This window comes from Ascaphus truei, chromosome 1, assembly GCF_040206685.1.
Source record: "Ascaphus truei isolate aAscTru1 chromosome 1, aAscTru1.hap1, whole genome shotgun sequence".
Lineage (NCBI taxonomy): Eukaryota > Metazoa > Chordata > Amphibia > Anura > Ascaphidae > Ascaphus > Ascaphus truei.
The window spans coordinates 442,664,933-442,689,146 of NC_134483.1; the positions used below are offsets into that span (position 1 = coordinate 442,664,933).

Consider the following 24,214-nt stretch of genomic DNA (forward strand, 5'->3'; position numbering starts at 1 on the left):
GTTAGGTATCAGCCAAAAACGTATTTGATGCAGCGCGGATGTTTCATTATACAGGTTAACTAAACTTATTATTTTTACCATATGGCTATTATAAATAATGTTAAGTAAAAATGTATATTTACTAATACTAGCTATAAATATTTAAAAAAAAAACACATATAATTATGTTTTAATTCAAATTGCATCAATCAGGTATTCAATAAAAAACAATGTGTTAAAAATAATTTAAAATAATGTGCAACGCGTCATTCATACATCCAGCGCACATTTTATGAAGGTTTGTATTACTTTTTACCTCTAACATTTGACGCAGAAAAAAATGTAAGTACGATTTTATTTTTTTAAGTGTAAAAAGTTATTACAAAAACCCTTATATATTAATGATAAATAAGCATATATTTCGTACGTTGTTTAATATTGTGCAGTGGTTTTTACAGGAAGCATATAATATTTATAAATATATTTTATTTATTTACTTTCAATACCTGTGTTGTTTTTTTTTCAGGCTCTCTTAGAAGCCATACAAAAAGAGAGTGTATTAGTAACAGAGCCATATTTGAATCCAGCTGCAATGAATGTCGACAGGGACGACATGCTGACTCAAATTGAAGTTCTCAAGCAGCAGGTGAAGTTTTCTGTGTGACAGACAAAATACATGGGGCTGAGGTTCAATTTTTCTTTTTACACATATCTGTTATTTTCCCTTTCAAAATAATTGCAATATTCCAACATGATTCCACTGCATTACATTCGTATATCAGAATATCTGTAGGAATCCCCTTGTATATTGTTGCATTACTGTATGGTTGCGCTTGAACAATCTTTAGAATAAACACATTTTCATGTGATAACGCCCCCCTTTTTTTTTTTCTAATACCAGGACCTTGCCTAGGACATATGGGCCTAGGTCTATGAATTCAATCCATCTTACTAATTGGTACTGTATCACATGTTTTGTTTTGCTATATCAGTAAATAATGATTAGCCTTTTATGGTGTATACTATTCACCATCAAAAAATAACAGTAGCGGTGCAATACATCCTAGAGCACAGGACTGTGAGAAGCTGCTGTAACTGGAGTCTTCATTGTTAAACTAAAGAAAATATAAATGAAAAAGAAAAATATTTCTGTTGATATCAAATGCTTATTTAGGTCACATATTTGCGCAGAGTTGGTTGGGAAATGGTGAAATTTTGGTAAAGTTGGCAACATTTTGAGCAGTACTATGACCTTTCGCGAAAATTTCACATAGATGTGAAATTTAAGATAAAATCCCCCGAAACTTTGCGAAGCCCCTTTGGAGTCATGTGCACAACTCTATTGATATTATCAATGTGATCATTTATTAGATGCTAAATATATATTGAGGTGCCGTATATTGGGCCATTTCGTGTTAGGATACTGTATATTATAGGAACTGCGTAACAAGCTGAGCAGACAAGCTAAACACTATGCACACCCTTATTAAATTTACATTACATAAATTGAAATATATGAAAGATTTTTTTTTTCTTTTTGAGTTTCAGAATTAGTTAATACGGTGTCAAACCTGACTGATTAATTGCCAAAACTTTTTGGGAAATTATTAAGTGATGCTGTACATGCTACTTACTGTATGTAACATGTAAGAAGTAACTTTTCCCGAAATTCCTTCAACTTGTTAACACAACCATTTTCAGCATATGTGCCTTGATACTGTGACGTACTGTATACTATTTCAGCACTATAGACTCCGACCCTTATTCAATATTGTTTGAAGCGTTTAATTCAGTGGCAATTTTTGGAACTGATTGAATCTGGCCCATGTGGTGCTTTTAACATCAGTCAAATGTATCTGACACTTTTAACATTAGTTTTCGAGTATTGCAGTGTCTGTCAGATACCTACTGTACAGTAGGCCCAGAATATCATGTCGTAGTAAATTGCCCAGGAAATCCTCTTTTGTTTCTGTGCTTGTAAAACTATGTGCTCTACCAAGTTTGCTTCTATACTTGATAGATTAGGAGAACAAATCTACTGTATGTAAAGCATTGACAGATTTAAAACTTCATAGATCAAGATATATGAAGACGACTTTAAAAAGGAAAGAACTGACAGAGTGAGAATAAATGAAGAGAAAGAGAAATTACAGAAGATTAACGAGAGATTACGGTGCCAGTTGAGTAAGATAAATACTAAGGTATGATATAAACCCCCTCATTGAGAATAGTACAATTTTTTTTTATAGTGGTTTGTAACTTGCGTATTCACAAGCAACATATATGAAAGCACTTTAAATGACCTAAACAAGCATACAATGATTGACTAGTGTAATTGTGCACCTTGTTAAAGAACATTACTCATTGTGAAATACTATTATGTTGTTGGCAGAGCTCTTTTACGGTTGATTATCAATGTAATTATTTAATGTTAGTTTAGTACCTAAATTCCACTGTGTAACTACTATTGTCTAAAAATGTGTAAAACCTTTGCCCCAAGGTCACGAATCATGCACAATTTGCCCTTTGTAAGGTGCTTAAATGTGTGCGACCATGTCAGAGTTTGCAAGCAATTCGACAAGCATTAAATCAATATGCATGGCAACTTCACTTCATTTGCTAAATTCTCTAAAAACATTACATTTGGTTACTGTTGAGACTATAAATAGGCCACACATACACCATGTTTCTCTCCCTGTCTAGCGATATTATGCTGAAAGTGTACTTATTTAGTAACATTACTAGTCCTTTGAGGCTTTGAGAAACGTTTTGCCAGGAATCAAATTTGAGATAACATATGCTAAAAATGTAGCGACTGCCTTATGGATAGTTTAACACATCTCTACTGTTGGGCCCTTTTCTGTTTTCTACGGAGAGACGCACACACAAAAAGGATACCTGAGATAAATGCTAATAGGATATGCAAAGTATATTTAAATTAATAATCCTGTAGCCCTCTGGCTTCCTTTAAAAGCAGATCACTTCTACTTCCTGGTTGCCAGTTCGATGTTCCTTGTGCACAAAAAGGAGCACACCGGAGATACCTGTGAGATATGTGACAGTGGTGCTACCCAACAGCTGGTTTAGCTGACACTGCTAGAGCTGCTGCCCAGAACAGGATAGACAGACAGACAGATAGATGTTGAGACTCTAGTAAAATAGGTATCTCTCTATACTAAATACCATATTTCAGGGATTCGGAATCTGACTAATTCGAATTTCAAAGAATCCAAAATTGGATTCCAGACGAAATCCGATGGTGAGTTAGACAAAATCTGACTAGAGTGGATTCCGATGTATCTAGACAGATTTTTTTTTAGTGCCATCTCCTTCTGATTCTGGTGGAATGGATTCTGACAGATTTATTGGAAATTCGTGTGCCCCATCTTCATTCCTTTTTTTTTCTGACAGTTTCACCCATCTCTAATCTGGAGAGCAGAACAAATCTAAGTTAAAGTGATGTTAGGGAAATAATCCTATTGACAAAGACCAGCACATCATGGCAGATGGCTTCTGGGTTAACCCTTTGAGTGCTGCAGGGGCCTCCGGCAATAGAGTGCCATCGCAGTCATGTGACCAAGCCTTGAAGTGATCACGTGATCACAACGTCATCGATGGAGGAGAAATCCCCCTATACTGGCCATAATTAATTTAGCACTCCACACGTACGCAATCTCCCCTAGAAAATTATCAGAGTCCCCATGACGTGGGGGCTACATCATGGGACACCCAAAGGTTAAAGTATCACGGTCTTCAAACATGTGCAACTGAAACACTTGGAGAGGGTGGTGACAATGCAAACTAGGGTAAATAACATTTACTCTTTACTAAACGGTGATCTGGCTTTGCACGTGACTTACCTTGCTATTTCATGCAAACAATGAGAGGTTACGCTTCTCATTATATGTAATTCACTTTTGCATTCCATAGTTATCGCATTTTCCACTAATATTTCTATCTTCATAAAATTTGCACAATTAGTACAGACAAAGCCACGGTTATCGCGGCAGTTAAAAACATAGCGTATCGTGCTATAATGCAGAATATCACAAATTTGACAAACAAATGAACTTTTACTCAAGTCTTTGATTGTCTCTCCACTATAGCAACCTTGATGGCCCTCCACCAACTCAAACTTAACATGTCAAAGATGGAGCTCCTCATACTTGCTCCCAAGCCTGGCCCTACTGCCCCCTTCTCCATTACTATTGGCAGCACTATCATACACACAGTATCACAAGCAGTGGCGGACCTTCCTTTTTGCCATCCATAGGTTCGGGGGCTGCCCTCCTCAGCAGCGTCACAGCGACATGTGATGCCACGTGGTCATGGCAACGCATCATGATGTGATGTTGCAACGTCATTTGATGTCGGGTTGCCATGACAACACGATGCTGCAGGAGGGGGGGCACTCCATAGAAGGTAAGACCCATTCTCAACACACACAAATTGCCTCCCCCCAAAAAATTGCCACTCTAGGCTATAGCCTAGTCAGCCTTGCAGGGAATCTGTCTCTGATCACAAGCAGGCGTACAAGTTGTCAAATTTGCCTTCTCTCTCACATTCTCATTTCAACGTTCAGTGTGTCACTTAAACCTGTTGATTTTTGCTCTAAAAAATTGCAAACATACACCCTTTACACTGTTGCTTTACTGTTAAAATGCTAACATATGCCCTTAGTCTCTCCCATCTTGACTATTGTAACCTTTTACTGTCTGGCCCTCCTGCCTCTCAAATCTCAATTTTGTCACTTTGTCCTCTACAATCTATTCTAAACACTGGTGCTAGAATCACTTGCATAAACACATATATATAGCTCTACTTAATGTCAGCTGCTTCTTTAAACCATTGATTCCACTTCAATCAGTGAGATACCTGTACATGCACCTGTACATCCAGTACTGGTTTTCACTCCAATAACGTAACATTTTTGCAATAAAGATACATTACTGTGCAGCTCTGTACAAGTGTAACGTTGTAACTAACGAATACGTCTTATTGTTTTGCAGACTAAAGACTTAAAACAGCATCATAACCCGAGACAAGGCTTTCTCCCTCAATTACGTTCCCCACCTGTGGATAAATGTGGGAACTATGAATTAGCAACACATTATCAAGATCTTACAATGGCTGCACACGCAACGCCACAACTGCCGCAGAATCAGCAGCATAAAACACATGTAGTAAGTATAGTAAGTAGAATTCCAGTCTCTTTAAGAAAAAGAGTAACTGCTACTTTTATTTCAATTTGTATAAAAAACTAAATTAAGTTTTAAATGACAAATCTACCAAGTTTTACATGTCTTTGCATCGTTATTCCGCTTGAGACTATGTAAATGTTTCACCTCATGTTTAGCTCTCTAAGGCAGCGCGTGTAGGGCCCGCGACGGCGACGCGACCGGTGACGTCACCGGTCGCCACCCGCGAAAGTTGAATTTGGCTTTGCAGCGGCGTTGCTAGCGACCTGGCCATTGATTGGTTCAGAGGCTGTCACATGTGGCGACAGCCTCTGAAAAATCTAATTTGACCGGCTACCAAATTTTTGGTCGCGACGTCGCTCCCGTCGCTCTGTTCCATCGCGCTTACTATAAGCAAGGCACTATAAGCGCAGCCTTATTTGTATTAACTATAACAGGCTTGTAGATTTTTTACAATACATACTGTATGCATAACATGATTTTTATTGTCTATTAAGGCCAGCTGCAGTGTACGGTATGTATACTGTTCTCAGCACAAACCTTTAAGGAGTAAATATTAACATAACTTATTTACATTACTTAACTATTTATTCATTCCCAGATGAGTCTGCAATGCAGCAAAGGGGAAAACAGTAACTTTCTTGGAAAATATATGTACTGTGTAAATCATGATTAAGTACTTTATTAATGAAGTTCCAGCATCAGTTACTGGGCCATTATGACCTCAACTTACCCTTAGTAGCATTATTATTACTATCACCTCTTTCTTTACGAAGAGGATATTATACGTGTTCACAATTGTAGCACAAGCTACAAAAACAAGAAAAGTCCTCCCACGGAGAATATTAAACCGTACTGGTGCCTCCCGTTCTAACATATACAGTATCTCAAAAATATATTTATGATATTTGATGCTGATATATATTTGTATTGACGATTAAGACAATAATACATTGAAATACATTTACAGCTAGTATACAGTTTTAACAGCACCTTGGTTGAGGTATATAGAAAAAATAAATACATGAAGGTGTTGTGCAGGGGAATGAAGAAGGGCCCTTATTCCCTCCAATGTTTCAAGGAACACAGGGGGAGTACCCAGCACTCAATAAAGAATATAAATGCAAAAGACACTGGGTGATATGCCAAAAATAATTTTTTGTTACTACTGTACTGATAATAGTACAATATGCAGCAAAGATAAGGAAATATGCAGCAAACAATTGCAACTGACAACGATAGTTACAGTACAATAAAGTAACCCATCAAGTGTATAGACTTATAAAGTTATACAACACACTAAGAGTAATGGGGGAAAGAAGGATACGTAGCAGAGGGAGATAAGGTAAGGGAAAGAGGGGGGGTGAAAAAACAGGGGAATAAGGGGGACAATGTTTCGGGGCTCCTAGCCCCTTCACTGGCCCGTTCAATAATTCCAATCTGATTGAGGTACTTCCCTTACCCCTGTAGGAACAGGAACTCCCTAAAATAAAAGCAGTAACCCGGCTGTAATAATGGTAGAAGTAGCTGGACGCACGTAGAATAATAATCTCCCAACAGGGTATAATAATACTGTGATGGGAGGGGGTAACCAGGCTATACAATGAAGGTTTAAGACCATCTGGTTACCCCTGAAACCGTGGGGTCCCTGGCAGCTACATAGTACCATAAACCAGGGACCAGGGATTATTCATATGAAAAATAAAGTGACCCCTGCTTTTCCTGTTTACTTTGCCTTAGAAACGTGAAACTTCTTGTGTGTAAGTTTCATGTGGGATATGTGGGTCAAAATGCAATTATTTTGTTTGCAGGAGTTCGGGAGCCAAAGATACTGGTAGTCCCCTAATTCTCCCCGACGTGAAGGCACTATTTGCCAGTACGTAAGTGGAATTACACCGGGGCTGCCCAGTGTTCCCAAGATTCCTGTTTTTCGAGCCCAGATATCCCAGATCCATCTCCCGCACAAATATGGGTCTCCCCAAGAGATATTGTGTTATAAAACATATTTTATTATGAGTTGTGCTTTTACTATAAATCTATTCAGTCAGCCCAGGCATCCATAGAGGTGACAGGGAGTCTGGATAGACATCATAGTTCAAAGAGGAGATGGGATGCTGAGAGGTGCCAGGGTGCTAAGTGGCTGGGGCAGGGTGGAGTACTGAGTCTGGAGAACAGAGACCCCCTGCGGGGAGGACCCTCTGGTCTGCCAGACTCAGTGGAGCCTGCCCAGTAGGTGGCAATGGGTTGACTGGGGGAAGCGGCAGAATGTCGGCGCGTTTCCTATTGGTAATTTTGTATGTCCCACCCACTGGGCATCCCAAGCCAGCTTGGCACGCCCCTCCTCTGACAACAACCACAGGACAACCCTACTCCTATTGGCTGGTGGGGAGGAATTCCCACGCTCTGATTGGTCACTCTTTCTTCCTCCAACCGGAACATATCTCAGCGAAGGGTATGTAAGGAGAAGACCCAGTCAGAGAACTAGACGATCCTGTGACTTGGGCCGCCGATGCAAAGGCGTGCTTTTCAAAGTTGCTCTGTTATGTTTAGCAGTGCAATCAGCTTCCATTTTGGAGCTAAGAAAGCCTGCCTAGCTGAGGCTAAGTCAGACACGAGGTCCAAGTTCTGGAGAGCCGGGTGGATTTCCCGGTCGGGGTAAGCTTACCAAAGCAGGCATCCTGCACCTATTTTAGCCCAGATTTCACCCCCAGCGCCCCAGTAAGTGTGTATATTTCCTGTATCTTTGTATTTCACTGTGTGTACGCAGGTTTACCAGAATAAACCTCATTTGATTCCACTAATGGGTTTTGCCTAGTGAATGATGCTGGTATAAATTTGTTAAAGGTCCTGGTCTCCCGTGACAAATACAATTACAGCAAAGGCACCAATCCAAAGCTAGCTACAACACTATCAGCCCAGAAATTGGCAGAGTTATGCAGCACAACAGAGTCCTATGACTAATGTTCTCACAGAGTAGTAGCTCCAAACAGAATAGTCCGTTCACAAAAATCAAACCAGCTGAGGTTGAAGTTCTCCAGAACGCTATTCTGTGCTCCTAGATGCTACTTTTGGGTTAAGTGCAGGTTTTTCTGATTAATAAAAAATAAGCATGCAAATGTTGAAACAATATATGTGAACCATTTTTCGTTCTTATAATCATCCCAATGCCAGCGGGCTGTGTGAAACGGTGCTAAGGCAGCTGAAAGAATACGTTCTGTCCTTTTTGCCTTAGTTAAACACAGAAAGAAAACTTAAATTAAAACAGATCACCATTGCCAATATTGAAAACTTACACAGACAATTTACCATACAAATCAGACCATTGGACACGGTCTTTGAAATAAGGCAGTATGTGACATGTGCTCTCCAATTTTCAGGAACCTTTCAACCCTCCGTGTGGCACACTTAAAAACTGCACTTATGTCCAAAGTAATCATTTGAAATCACAGCACGGTCAGAGTGCAGAGCATGTTTGGGATGCTAAAATAAAGTGACAATTTAACAGATATGTGCAAACCATTTCCTTCCAGCCTTGAACAAAGCAAAGTTAGAATTTTCCTAATCAGTAATTAAATAGTTGTTTTAAAAAACATGTCTACATTAAGACATTCAGTTTCTGAATTTTTTTAATATTTTGATAAAAACAATATCACCAGATATTGTTGCCATATCATTGAATAAACTGATTTTATTTATGGTTTTACTCTGAATTTTCTTTAAAAATAAAATGTTAATTTATTTGTGACGTGAACTACTATACTGTAGTTACTCAGATCATAGTGGTGCTATATCATAAGGTACCTTTCAGCGCCTAAAGAGACCCACTCAATTGAAGGTGTCAGAAGGTATCTTATCATAGAACCGGTTAGTGAATATGGGCCAATGTGGTGTATAAATAAGTCTCAGTATATTTAAACTTTACACAATTATTAGGCCTTATGGACAATGGACTGGACTCCTGGCTAGCAGTGCATCTTGCTCTGGTCCTGTGACCAGAACGAGGCTTTCCTTATCCAAATAGAAGTTGCTCTTTGTGCTGCAACTGTCATAACAATATAAGACAGAACTATTCTTATAAGATGTTTTGTGAATGGCAATAGAGCCAGTACTCGCATGGCTTGTCCATCATACATTCAGTCCATTTCTTAGCTGGCCAGAAGTTTTTTCACTCAATTACTGTTTTAAGCTTAATATTGCGACTGGCTTCACAATTGTGACAAATAAAAAGGTACCTTTATAAATAAGACAAAACAGTGCAATATCGATTCCCACAATAAATCTTGTTACCATACCCATAAAACATAGTTTTAAGATATTAATCTTATACTGCTCTCACCTTTTTATTGCATATTGATTTATTTTGTTCATTTGTTAGAAACTCAAAAATAAAGAGAATGCTACAAACGTGATTTTATACTATCTGAACTGTGTATTAGTGAAATTAAATCATGGACATTTTGAGTAGACACCTGGTTATTTTCTAGGCGTCTCCAAGTTGATTTTGTAGAGTGACTTGCACTTCTTATGCACCAGCAAAAAGTGTAACTATTGCAGAAAGTTAGGAAACAATAGCTTTAGCCCAATCACAATTAAAAAATGTTTTAACCACCTTGTTGCAAGAAAGGATAAAAAAAAAAAGCATCTGTAAAGCCCATTCCATGTACAACAAATGTATTATTTCTTATGTGCTATCTTTTGGGTTGTGAGTGTGGTTAGGAATATGTGAGAAAATGTCAGATTTCTAATAGACAGTTGGCTTCATCGGGAAGGGTTCAACGAAAGAGCTACTTAGAATATACAGGAATAGAACATATAAGAGAGGTATTCACTAACCTCAAATATTAAAGCAACATTTGATTCAAAATCCTATATGTTTTTTTTAATCAGTTTGTAGTGTTAGATAATACTTACTGCATTTATTTAAAAAAAATAGTTTTCACTCTTTATGCCCTTTTTAACGATTTTTAATGTATATCTCCTTGGGTTGCTATAGCAACTATTTAGGAAGCCGTACAACTTCCTCTTTTAAAATAGGCAGCCATATTGTGCGCCCCGGGAAGCAGGATCTTCGTCGATTGATCACGGAAGAACGGATCGATCGGTGGCTTAGATAGTTGCATTGCTGTAAATATAAGGAACTGCTGCATTTACTTTAAAAAGACAAAAAAAAAAATCGGACAAGAGAAAATGCTGCTTTAGTATAATTAAACAATATATAATGAAAAAATTTAATATTTTTTATTTATAAATATATATATATACAATATATATATATATATATATATATTGTGTGTCTTCTTGTTTGCCTTACACGGCTGTCTCTCCACACTGTTCCTTTGTCTCTTTGTGTGTTAATTAATTGTTCCAATATGTGATTCATGGATAGCAACTTGTGGTATATATAAAAAGTTTATGATGGGTACAGACAGCCAAAGCACATCTCATGGGAAAAAAGAAAACATCCCGAGGAGCTATAACAGTGGATGTGCTGAGCCAAGACGGATTGAGCTAAATTACTTCTGTACGACAAACAAAAAGCCTCTTAGTATGTTTATATTTTGAGCTTGCTGCTGAGTTTTTGTTTGAAGTGTTCATGAAGTCCATATTGTTGCAATAACGTTTTATTATTCTGTGTAGCCAGATTACCAGTGGTATGTTCCAGACCAGCTTCCTCCAGATGTGCGGCAGAAGGAAAATGGTAAAGAAAGCAGCTGTGCTGTGCACACTTTTCAACTTTGCATTACTTGATAAAGCCATATTAAGACATTCCCATGTACTGTGTTGTAAACCCCATGTAGTATAAATTTAATGTATCATTGTTTTGGTGGTTATTTCACTTAAATTCATTTGTTGGCCTAGTCAATGATATTTATCAATATTATATCTGGCTGTTCTTGTTAAGTCTTGTACCGTGCCGAGGGTGATCTAAATTGGACATTCTTGGAAGTAGTAATTACAGTATCTATAAGATATCTCAGGAATATGCAGACTAGATTGGACTGGGAGATGAAGGCTTGTCCGAAAGGAAGAAACAAATACATTGTAGGATTTTTGCAGTAGTATAAGGTTAACACTCTATTCTGATAGATGTACAGAGAGAATTAGGAATTATACATATTAAGCTATAATATTATTACCACCACCATTTCATAACCACGGCACACACACAGAGAATGATCTGCTTTGTTGCAAAATATTCCATTCATTTTAAGTTAAATGTATTATTTATATTACTTAAACAACTCTAGTGGCAAAACCCATGTGGACTTTTATTAATTATTTTCCCCATATTTAAAACAGATTTAGTGTATGACACTGTTCCCCCAGGTAAGAAAGTATATCCTCCGTTAACTCAGAACATCATCAACTTTCCTTAGGATTCAGTGGCAGTTTTGGCGCAGAAGATGATGTTACAGATGTACAGTGGCAAGATTTAGGTTACGGCCCCACTGTCCGCGCTGTATGCGCGTCTGCGAGGCTGGCGGCACATGCAGCCGAGTTCCCCGGTCTGCAGTGAGCTGCAGGGGGAAAGTCAGGGATGGGCGTGACGGGGGAGTGACAGGGGCGCGGCCATGATGTCACGTGGCAGGTTCGCCCTCATTGGCTGAACCGCCGGGGGCATGGCCTAGCACTCCGTCGCTAGGTCTGATCTCAATTTTCCAGTCTCCTGGCAAAACGCACCGCGCGGTGCAGCGACCACCCCTCTCAGCAGGCCCAGCCCCATTGAGAGGCATCTCTTGTCCCCGTGGGCACTGCAGTAACCAGTGGGGACCAAGACTTACTGTACGTGGCAGCAGAGCAAGCTGAGGTGACGTGACCGCAGAGGCCGGAGCGCCGGAGGATTACCGCTGCTTGGAAGGCCAAACTGGAAGTATGGTCCCCACGCAGTAAGACCTCAGCAGACACTGTTTCTGGGGCTGCAGATTTTTGTTTTTTTATGACCGATGTGCCACAGACAGTTAGTTTTGCTACATCTGTATATCCAAACATATCACACTAGAAGGAACAACCAAGTCTGCTATATACTGTATGTTGTAGTGACTTTGTATGCAGTTCCTTATAGGGCAAAAATATAATGTAGAATAGACACACTAAGCCCCAATATGTTGTGAAGCTGTCTTCAAATAAGTGGAGCTGAAATCTTCCTGAGCAACGGAAAGGTGGCTTTGTGGTATGAAAGGGAAGTGACAAAGAAAAAAGAGCACCATGCAAAAGAGTAAATAATGGGTGAAGGGAATCTCTCTAAAATGAAACAATAAAATAAAACAATAAAATGTATATATCAGGAAACTAGAGCTATAAAAAATAGTAACATTGTCAGTATTTTCCATACTATCAACATTCTGATAATTAACCATTTTTAGGAGTAAGGAAAGGTACGTAAATGGAAAAATTTTGAGACATTAGAAATCAACTGAGACACATTGGACAGAAAGAAAAGAATCTCCAGCAAAGTGATACAGGTGAGAACGAGCGTAGCAAGAGATTTAAGCTAAAGGATATACTGTGAAGCTGTAAAGAACATAAAGAGGATATTAAGCAAAATGTGCTCATTTGCATATCCTTACCCAGAATCACTGGCTGTAGTGTGATTCATGGGTAAGGAAGATTTGTGGAACAGTCTCGGATGTGAATGTGCTCATAAGTGTTCTTTATAATTGCTGCATGCTGAACGGGGGAGTGGTTTTGTTACTTTTTTCCTCACCATACCTTATTTGCGTAAAGAAGAATAGAAGAATCTTTTGAACAATGTCAAATGTAACGGAAAGTGAGGATATTGATTTAAGGGGGAGAGCTGTGGAGAGCATACTCTAGAAATATTTTATTTTGCTACTTTAGTTTTAGTAGTTTGCAATAGATTTGTTTGGTCTACTATTTTCTTGAATCATAATTTACTACACAGCCAATAAATATATTTTTACTAACATAAGTCCATTTCAGTTGAGTGAGCAACATTTGTTATTGTTTAGTTAGGGGGTTAAAGCAGATGAGTGGCAATGGAAATGGAGAGAGAAATATTGTAAGGGGAATGTGTAGGTTGATAAAAGTATGAATATGAATATTGCTGAAACTTTTATGAAAGATAGAAATTGAGCTTTGTTAAGGTCGGTATTTTGAAGAGGTTGATATAGGGAAAACTGGCAGCCTCCAAGTAGATGAAGAAAGTAGCAAACAAAGCATCTTTCAGCTGAGAAAGTACAGTACATTGCAGAAGGCTTTACAAAAGATAGAGCATAGACGTTTGAAATCGGATATCTGAGTCCAAGTAAGTAGCTTGGAAAGCAGAGTTGCAAATGAATTGTAATATGTAAAGCAAACAAGAACATAAACATTATTTCCGATACAGTCATAAACAAATATACGTGAGGGACATTTGTGAAGGCTAAGCAAAGTTGAAGTTGTGTATTCCACTAAAGAAAATAAGGTGGCTTTAAAACCAATGTCAAATAGTGGTTTATTTAAATATTATGAAAAGCCAGTTAAACTACAACATCTTACAATAAATAAAAGAACTTCACTTTTAGTGAAAATAGTAGGGTTTTCAGGAGTTGAGGCACATGGCCATACTCCTGGGATACATAATGAAAAACATTTTTGTTGTTTAGTTTATTGAATTAAACTGTTCTTTCAAGTTAGCAGGTACTGTATGGTGCAATTACCATATTAGAATCAATGAAGGTTCTAGTAATACTGTGCTGCATACAATCCCTAGAGAAATATAATGCATCATATTCCCTGAGATTGAAATTATTTCTTTGATGCTTGTCCACAAAAAACAAAACCATCACATGCATACATCATAGAGGTAAAACAATGGAAATTTGGGTGCAAAACTTTTTAGGCATTAACATGCTAGGAGACTGAAGTAAGTATTCCAAATATCCGAATATTTACACTATGGTATTTATTCATGCTTTGGATATAGAAGGACTGGCTCTCGCATGGACCATTCCTATCTGTATAGTGGTTGTAACTGATACAGGACATGTGATCACAACTATTCCTGCTCAGAAGAGTTAATTCTCCAATGTACCACTCTCACAGTTTAACATTTATCAAGTGTCTTGAATAGATTAGGAAACTGCTCTTCTGCATCTGATGGAAGTAACACCATAGTAAGAATACAGTATGAATTAAAACTGACTTAATCAATTCATATTTTACTTATAAAAATCAAAGACGACTGTGACACAAGCCTCGCAGGGGACCTTTGTTTGGCATTGCCCAAGATGGCCGCCTGAGAGAGGAGCGCTGCACCTACAACAATCGTAGAGATGGCAAAACTATGGAAATATAGCCCACACATAACCAACTTCAGCCTGGGAGTCAGCTTGAAAAGTTACACCATGCTGCAGAAAACCAGGAAGCTGTAGAGGAGTGAGGTGACACACTTTTTTTCAGAAGAAGCTGGCATTCCTCACCCCAGCCAATAATGGCGGATCGCAATGTGGTCAAGTGAGTACTAGCTCGGACTCTGAACAAAAGTCGCATAGTAGACCCCCCACCCTTAAATACATGAAAGAATGGATGAAGGAGATAAATCATACAATACAAAATGAACTGCAGAAAGCGGTAGGAGATCTCAAAGCAGACATTTAGTCCATATATGAGAGAACTATGACCCTGGAAAGATGGAAGACATTTCAGAATTTTAAATAGATACTATAGAAGTAAAGATTCTAAATAAAAAAGGTACTGCTCATGAGAGAGGGACAAGAGAATGGGTGCAATATTTTAAGACTAGTCACGATGCAGTAATCAACCTGATCGTCAATAATGCGTTAATTACAATTACATCGTGATCAGCATGGCTAATATTTCTGTGATAGGGTTCTGTAATATAAATGATTACAGATCCCTCTGTTAGAAATTACATTAACCACTTTGATGTCTCGGGCTACCAAGATACACCACAGGCATCACATGGCTTAATAGATACCTTACACTATAATACCTAACCCCATTGGCTACATTAGTGTCTAGTAAAGCATTGCTCTACTTACTGCTATGGCAAATATGGGGTTAACCTCTACCACCAGCACCCCTGGAGAGCCTAACCACCTTCACAGTGCAACCACCCCAACAAACCTAACCTTCCCCCTCGTGAGTAGCCAATAGCCCTATTAGAAAAATGTTGATAGTAATAGGGTTTTTGGCAACAACAAATAAAAAAATTATATTAATTAAAAATAGAAACATTTAAAAATACTAAGTAAAAATATTAATTCAAAAATACATTCTTTACATTAAGCCATTGATTGTTACTGTGGCTCCCTAAGCCCTCTCAATGGGAGCTTAGATAGTCACATTGGAATTAATGTAAACCTGTAAGTAAATTTGATTTCTTACACTATCTGGGATGAAGGTCCTCCTTATCTTTACGGCTATAGCCCCCTGAAGAATAATCCAGAAAGGGCCCGATGGCGAGCCATAATAATACAACATACAAAATAATCTAAAACTCAATGGCCTAAAAAAACTAAAATTAAAAAACCCAACAAATAATCCAAGACCCAGTGGCCTACAAAAAAACCCCCAAAAAAACATTAAAAGTAATCCAAGTCCTGATGGTCTATTTTTTTTAATTAAAGGCCACCTCGAGTAGGGTATTAACAAAATGCAGTATTTTGGGCGTCAGACTGGCATCAAAATGACTACATTTGTGGTAGTTACACATTTTGTTGCCCCTCACAAAAATTGTATTGGGCACGGTTAAAAATGTGTTATTTTTAGCGGCACGACTTTTGATGACTTGCACCATAAAAAGGATGTTTTTTTTCCCCCCAAATAATGCATTTTTTCTTAATCAGAGTTTAATGTATCCATGCCAGTGTGAGAAAGAACAGAGATGTGTGATCAATAATACTATGGTTCCACAAAGCATTTTCTAATGTACTGTACTGGATCATAAGTATAGTGTATGTATGGCTACTATGTGAGATAATAGCTAAACTCATACATACAACATTTGGTACATATGTACTGTACTTGAAATTAGTTGACCAATTGACATATTATAGATACTGTACCAAGAACCCTCTTCTTTTTTTTTTCTCAACAAATGTTTTATTTTTGAAAATTATAACATGGGGATGGATACAGAATTAAAGAAAGGGGGGGGGGGATTTGGGGGGGAATAAAGTGACAAGTGTAAGATTTATACAACCTGTAATAAGTAATAATATAGTTAAGATACGATACCAATTCGCTCAGTAGCTTTGGCCTTCTAGGGCACCACTTGTCAGGTGTAAACATTTATGTAAATAAACCACCGCAATTGAACCTTCACACAAAATATGTTAGAGCTATTTCTTCCTCAGTCCTTTGACTGCTAACTGTTGTTCTCAGGGATAATTATCAGGAAAAATTTGGAAGCCATATTTTTTAGAAATGTAGGCATATAGGCTTATTCAGGCAGCTTCAATGTTATCACTGCAACATCGAACATGATTGCATGTTACTACTGTACCTCAAGGTATGAAATGTGTGAACAAAACGGTATTCAGTAAGATATATCCCATTTTAAAACCCGTTTGTTAAACAAATGACATACCGCACAAGTTTGTAGTTGCTTTGCAAGCAAAATTAGCTGAATGTGCAATTTTCCTCCAGAGCTTGAAAGGTGGTGCTGGAAGAGGAGGAGGACCTACAGTATATCATTAAGAGCAATCAGTTTAAATACCCTTGGTGATGAAGGGGGTACCAGTGTCTGACCCAATACGATTAGAACCCACAACACTGATTTTCAGGGCAGCAGCTCTAGCATTGAACTAACACAGAGGCTGGGAAATTCCACTGTCACACATCTCTCAGATGTTTCAGGTATCACAGCTAGCTCTATCCGGCTTAAGACGTTGTCAGAAGTGACATTCTGTCAGACAATACTGGTCTGACAATTTGTCCAGACTCGCAGCCACAGTATACCCACTTACCCACTTTGGAGCTTTTTGTCTATCATCACAGCACAGCCCAATATATACGGCTGAGGGCATGATATGCGTTCACTGGACACTTAGTTGAACGCGAGCTATAGTATATATCTGGTTCAAAGTACTGCACCATTGCAATATAGAAGTATTTACTTTAAAGATTGGATCCAACCTATTATGTCAATAGAGACACTCTGTCAGCCGTGTACCGTCTGTCATTTTGTCCAGACCCGTGGTTATTTCATATGTATACACACACTACGAGAGGTATAAACGCTTCAACTGATATACTTACCTGTTTAGGAGCTCCGTGTCTACAACCTCAGTGTATACAAGGGACTGATATGCCCACACTGCGATGCACTGTTTTTCCTGAGGGGGGCCTGAGATGCTATGAGGCTGAGCGTCGCAAGTCAGCAAAAGCACCGGGCTGGTTCTCACGGGGTGGTTGGTAGTGAGGGTTCACAAGTAGTCTTTAGTCCAACGCGTTTCGAGACCACAGGGGTCTCTTCATCAGGGGTCTCTTCATCAGGGAACTCAGCACTTCATTCCCTGATGAAGAGACCCCTGTGGTCTCGAAACGTGTTGGACTAAAGACTACTTGTGAACCCTCACTACCAACCACCCCGTGAGAACCAGCCCGGTGCTTTTGCTGACTTGCGACGCTCAGTCGCGATCGTGTGACGTCACGAACCCGGAAGCGCCGAATAAAGACGCCCCACAGCGTGTGCTCCGCTGCTACAGAGACTGAAACAGTGTGAGACATTATTGCTTGGCACGGCGAATTGGCTGTACTGCTGTTCAGCTGAACTGGAGACCTTCTAAGTACTACCTTGAGGCTGAGGGCTGTAGTAACAGCTAACCGATCGGAAGACCACCCAGGCCCTACCCCGAGGCTGAGGGATTGAGAAGGAGAGAGCCACGACATCTCTATTGGCGTCCGTTGGTGCTTGGGTAACATTAACCCTGAAATGATTGTTTTTTCTATCTAAATGTACGCTTAATACTCACCTTATTTTGTGGTTACTAATATAATTTTTAATGCACTATGAGCGTTGTGCGCTGTGTTTTTTGTATTTCTCAACATAGGGGATTCTTTTTCTATCGTTTCTTTAGCCTTATATTACTAAGGTAACGTTATCTTTTGTTAGTTAACAGCTCAAACTGCTGGAAAAATTGGCAACAAATGATCACAAACAGGAAAGTGTTGCAAATATCTTTGGAAGTGGGATAAAACCTGCTATAGAAATCAAAGGACGCTTTAACCCCCATTAAAATGGCGTTAAGAGTTGAATTTTAAAAAGTCCCTATTATTTAATACTACAGAACTGATTTATGTAAAAAGAGTACATACAGTATAAGATTTCACGTTTTGCTGCTTTAAAGGAAGCTGGTGGAGGGGGCTACAGGTGTGAATAGTAGAGCTCAAAAGGATGTTGTGACAGCATCATTTCTTGGCATGTGGGTCTGTGCAAGGCTAGTTCTGCTTCCCTGAAGGGCAGAGTTGTGGGTTCTAATCCTATTGGCTCTGACACTAGTATCCCCTTCATCACAAGGATCTTTAAACTGATTGATTTTAACATGTGTGACTCATTTAAATATACTTGTATAGACATTAGCATATCTCCCATGGTACCTCAGGTATGTTCATTTTTCAACACAGTCATCTCTCTAATTTAGTTGGAGGGAGGTTTGAGGGGACATATATACAACTGGAGATACCTATCAAGTTAGGAACTCATCCCTCCTGAGAAATCACAATTCCCCCGGGTGAAAAAAAAAAAAAGAATAGTGTATAACTCACAATTTGCATTACAAACTACTGTAGTTGAATAGCAGCTACTGGCAAAAAAATGCAAGTTCCGCATTTTTTTGACCCAACGCACAGTTTCCTTTGCAAGAGTGAAAATGCTTGTATAAAAAAGTAGTTAACAGACGATTTTGCCACGTTATCACAGCTTACTGAATAGCTACTGTATGCAAAATCACTTAAGTGCACTTTACAAGCGTGAGGTCACTTATCGAAGCTGCTTGAGTAGGCCCCTTAGTGTCAGTTTCCCCATCTCCATTACTTCATCGTTAAAGACTTGGAGTGTGGGTGGCGCAATGTGTTTCCACGGAAGTGCTATAGAGCAGCGTGACTGATTCGCTTGTTTGCCCTACGGGGGATAACTGGGATAGGATTGTCGAGTATCATCCCCAGGGGATCTTTTGGAACTTCGATCCCAAAGACCTCTTCTGTTGCTTTTATCTAGAAGTAAAAAGGGGTTTTGTTGACCTGTTTTTTTTTTTTATTATTATTATTTTCAGGTTCTTCATTAAAGCAGAATCTCCCTCCTAAATAGTCCAAGACTGTTCCTGTCCAGTAATGCGGTGCTGTGAAGTCGCACTCAGTTGTCGGTGAAAAGTGTTGGGGAGTCCAATTGCATCATTTCATGTTTCATGGGAGTACAATAAAATATGATGTTTTCATTACTACTGTCATCTTTTGAGACCAATACATTTGTAATGCTGTCAATGGCGGATTTCCCATTAGGCTCAGGTCTAGGGCGGCAAAAATGTCCATCCCTGTGTACTTTTGTCGCACTCTGTGGCATATCGGGCCTGATGGGATGTCACTTAGCTGTTGCGGCCACTTCCTTACCTGATGTCCTCTTTCTGAACCGCAGCGTCAAATGACTCAGCGGACTTCACCAACGTGACATCACACGGCGTCTCATTGCCATGGCAAGGCAACATCGCAGCGTCAAATGACAGCATAACATCGCGCTACAATGGAAAAGCGATGTTGTGCGACATCACGCAGTTCAGAAGGAGGAGGGAGACAGCAGCAAGGTGGTGGCCTCAACAGCTAAGTGCCAAGGGGCGGCGAATTTTCAAATCCGCCACTGAGTGCTGGTGCTATCTTTTCAAATTGGACAGAATGCATTCAGCAAACGAATACAAATTAAAGAAGCAGTGTAATTAGGTTCGCTGATGGGAGGAAAGTTTGGAGGGGGGAGGTAGAGTGGGAAAAGAAGAAAGGAGAGAGGAAAAGGGGGGAAGAGTGTAAATCGGGGAGAGTGATAGAGAAGGGAGTGAGAATGAAAAAAAAAGAGTGGGGGAACAGTGAGAGAGAAAGGGGAGAGTGTAAAATGGGGAAAGTGATAGAGGGGGGAGGGAGAGGATGAGGCGAGGGTGGAAGAGGATGAGAGGGGAGTATGAGAAGGTTGTGGAAATAGAGCGGGGAGTGAGAAGGGGGAGGAATAGAGGGAGGAGTGTGGGAAAGGGGGTGAAAGAGTGAGGAGTTGTGTGAGAGGGGGGTGTGAAAAAGGAGGAGGAGGCTTGCAAGGCTGTCAACACTGGGGGCCCCAATGGAAACTGTAGTCTAAGCTACACTCCAGGAAAACTGTCAGCGGCCCTGAGTGTAATAGTTATAAAAACAATAGAAATTAGGTTAAGTAGGTGTTTGTTAGGGACTGTTAAAAATGTAGCTTTACCATGGTCTATACCTCCTAGCATACATATCCACTGGTTCACTAAGGCTCATAGCAGAAACTGATTTATTATGGAAGTAGCATTGAGAAATAAAAATAATACTTGATTAAAATAGGGGAGAATAGAGTGTGTGGGGTTGGGAGAGGGAAGCGTAAGAGAGGGAGTGAGACAAAGGGGGGGGGGAGAAATACCTGGAGGGAGTGTGAGAATGTGAGGGCAAGGTGGTGTGTGAGAGGGGGCGAGTGCTCACAAGAATGCTGACACCAAGATCCCGGTGGAAACTATTTTTTGGAATTATAATGTTTGAAAAACGTTTGCAGGGGGCCCCAAAAAATGTAGTTACGCCACTAAGACATTCAATGACCACACCACCCAAACTCCATATAATTTATCAACCTCCATCATGTGCTGAAACCTGTGATGCAAAATTGAATAACTCTGGTGTTATCCAACATTTCAAACTGATATCTCCTCTAGGATGTTAGTTATTATCCCAGAAAAATAGCCAACGTTCCATTAATAGTGTTCAAACTGTCTTTAGTTTGTAATTTTTAAGACTACACTCCATCTAACATAAAAACTTTTAATTTTCACTGGACAATGTAGTCACTTTAAAATGGCAACTATTTTTAGCTTCCGTTTTGGAACTTGAAGAGTTTGCTACATACATCCTTCTAACTAATAATGTTCACATATTATCAAACAATCAAAATCCTGCAACAGTTCCATATGGAAAAGATTGCTAAACAAGTAGGCTCGCAATATCTTACAACTGAAGGACTTCCTGATGCTGAAACTTTGAGACAAAGTAACGCACAGAAGTGCATAATTGGATACATTTCATTATAATCTGTGTGTCATGTGTAACGGGTATTCCCCCCCAATCGCAGATCTGATGTGGGTGCAAGGAACATACGGTGTTACCATAGGTGTGGTGCGTTACCTGTTGGCTCGCAGGAGGGCTGAGCTTCCGCCACGGGGAACCTGGGGCAATTATACTAGGGGTAACCACTTACTCAATTCAGCGCCTCCACCTGCGATGGCTCCCACCAGAGGGGGAGTGGTTCCTCGCAGGACAATCAATAATAACATACACGGTGAGGTATAATAACTAAGGACTTTACTAACATGCAAACAACATATCACGGCAGTACCACAATATAACCTGTGTCCCTCTCTAGAGGAGACACCTACTGCATCACGCAGGACGCTTCCCCAACACCAGGTGATCCCACCCAGTGTCCCGAGAATCCCACCCAATGTCCCGCACTCTTGGAGAGAACGTGGGTGACTGCGCAGTCACAGTTACACTAAGGGGCCCGTTGGTGCAGTTATGACTGTATGGTACCTGCCGAGCACTCCGGTACTCGGATCAGCAACTGGCTTCGCAAAGGGTCAGACGTGTGATGAATCCGTCTGATCCTCCAACCGAACTCCTTTGTACGCAGACCGCCAGGGCGGTCTCCCTCTGGAATAGTCTCTGCAGACCCCAACGTGGGTCCGAACCGCTTCACAGGGACCGCAGCGTCCGCTGAGTCCCTAACTAACACTTGGTACTAATGTGACAGGAACACTAACCTAGGGCCTGTCCCTGTGGTACCGCAACCTAAAGTGGCTTTGGGGAAAACTCCTAGAGGCCTACCGGGGTTAATAACCTGCCCCACTCCCCTAACTCTTCCCAGCCTTGACTGTACTTACTAAGACCTAACGAGTCCCAGCGCCTACAGCAGCAAGCTGTAGCTCACTGGATGCTGCAGCCAACATGCTGCGCAACAAGGTGCCTGCCTGTCAGACCTCACAGCACTAACAGCCGTGACTCTGACAAGGCAGCACTCTATACTAAGGGCAGCGTCCCTATCTTGGGCCTCCCTAAGCACTTACCCACTAAACTAGTGGGGAGTTGGGGCCTACCTGGGGTGTGGGTACCTATATGGGGCAGGAGCTGCACTCGCTCCCCGCACCCTTCCTTCCCTCACAGCTCCCTGACTCCAACTCTCTATAACCTTTCTTTCCCAGCTCCCACTAATGTAAGTGGCAGGGTCCCTAACCTGAGGGCTGCCCCTGGCAACACTCACTTTACCGGGGAGCTGAGCTATCTCGGGCCCTGGGGGTGCTGGCCTAGTACAGGGAGTCCATGACTCCTGTACCCTACCTCCTTCCCTGGGCTGCTCCAGTCTCTGACTGCTCAACGTGCTGCAAGCCCGCGAATTGTATCCACTTGCCTCTGCAGACGTCCTAAGCCCTATTGGCTCCCTGGTGTCACATGGGCATACAGAGGCTCATGGGATCTGTAGTCCCAGCTCAGAGCCTTCCCTGGTAGGCTAGGGCTTCGCGGGCTTTTCCTACGCTGTACTGCGCCTGCGCAAGCTTTAGGGGGCTGCCTCAACCTCTCCCTGCCTAACCTAGCCCTCGCGCAACTTCGCCCTGACTCTGGGGCTTTAACTGCGCATGCGCGACCACTGCGCATGCGCGAGCTAAGGGGCAATGGCGGCGCCCTTACCGCCCGGCTCCGGGAGCGCTGTGACGCGCGTGCGGCCTCGGCAACCGGCCGCACGCGTCCCCGGCAACCCCCGAGCCGGGACCTGACCGCCCTCTCCCCTGCCATCGCCGGACGGAGCCGCCATTGGACGCGGCGGCCCCCGCGATCGGCAGCTAGGTGAGGGGGGCACGGACGGTGTGGGGAGACCTGGCTACACATGTAACCTCCTATTGATGCTTCCCAAAGAGCAAGGTAACAGCGCACCCACACTTAGTAGCCGTCACATCTCCCATAGGGTGGGGGAAACAGCACTACATTAACTTTAAAATAAAATACCTTAAAACTCAATATGATTGACCCTCTGATTAATATATTTGTTCAAATAAAAACAGAGCAGGCTATTTAACTAAGCATGTTGTAACAATAAGCATTGTTACAAAATCATTCAAAAGCATTTAAAAATGCTTCCAGGTTGAAATATTTACAGCAGTGTTACAGTACCAATGTTTTCATTGTTGACAATAATTAAAAGCAGTTTAGGATCCCATAATCTTAAAACAGCCTGAGAATGAAGCGAATGCATCAAACTTTTGGGAACTTCTGCAACTGCACTAATGGAATCGATTGTCTGTAAAAATATCCCAGTTGGAAGAAAACATAGGATTTCCTGTATTGAGCAACATGATGTTCAAACCACCAACCATCAAGCAAGCAAGTTGAGAAAATAAATACAAGGGTTTCTTGGCTGACATTTTTCACAGTGTAGTTATGTCGTTTTGTTTAATAATATTGGCACATGCAGAAAATGAACATTTCAATTTTTAGCATTTACGGCTTTTCCTATGAGTTATAATTTCCATCCAAGAGTCCAAGATTCCCAAATAGTGGCAAGATTTGTCCGTTATGGAATCTGATCTACAACAGCTAGGAAATCAATTGTTGGACAGCATTACATGTAATTATGGTTGCTGCTGATCTTTTCTTCCCATTTTCTAACATATATAATTTATAATATATATAACCAATATCATATGACTCACGCTATACACCAGGGATACATAACCATCTATCAAAGTGTCTGCCTGGTGATTAGTCGTGTGTGCGTTCTTTTTTACCAAAACATTATTATGTTTTCCACACTTTTAAATTGA

At 40.5% G+C, this 24,214-nt stretch overlaps 1 protein-coding gene across 3 annotated transcripts in view; it reads left to right on the forward strand.

Annotated features, from left to right (window-relative positions):
• TNIP3 (TNFAIP3 interacting protein 3) overlaps window positions 1-19,551 on the forward strand; it is a 31,519-nt gene extending 11,968 nt beyond the window's left edge. For 2 of the 3 annotated variants that reach the window (XM_075616137.1, XM_075616121.1), the window contains 4 exons: window positions 506-625; window positions 2,055-2,180; window positions 4,989-5,162; window positions 10,815-10,998. In XM_075616137.1, the coding sequence (XP_075472252.1) occupies window positions 506-625; window positions 2,055-2,180; window positions 4,989-5,162; window positions 10,815-10,925 (531 nt within the window). In that variant the 3' untranslated portion in view covers window positions 10,926-10,998. Of the gene's footprint in view, window positions 1-505; window positions 626-2,054; window positions 2,181-4,988; window positions 5,163-10,814; window positions 10,999-19,417 lie in introns of those variants that run through there. The other variant, XM_075616129.1, reaches the window with a different exon arrangement.
• The last annotated feature ends 4,663 nt before the right edge of the window (window positions 19,552-24,214 follow it).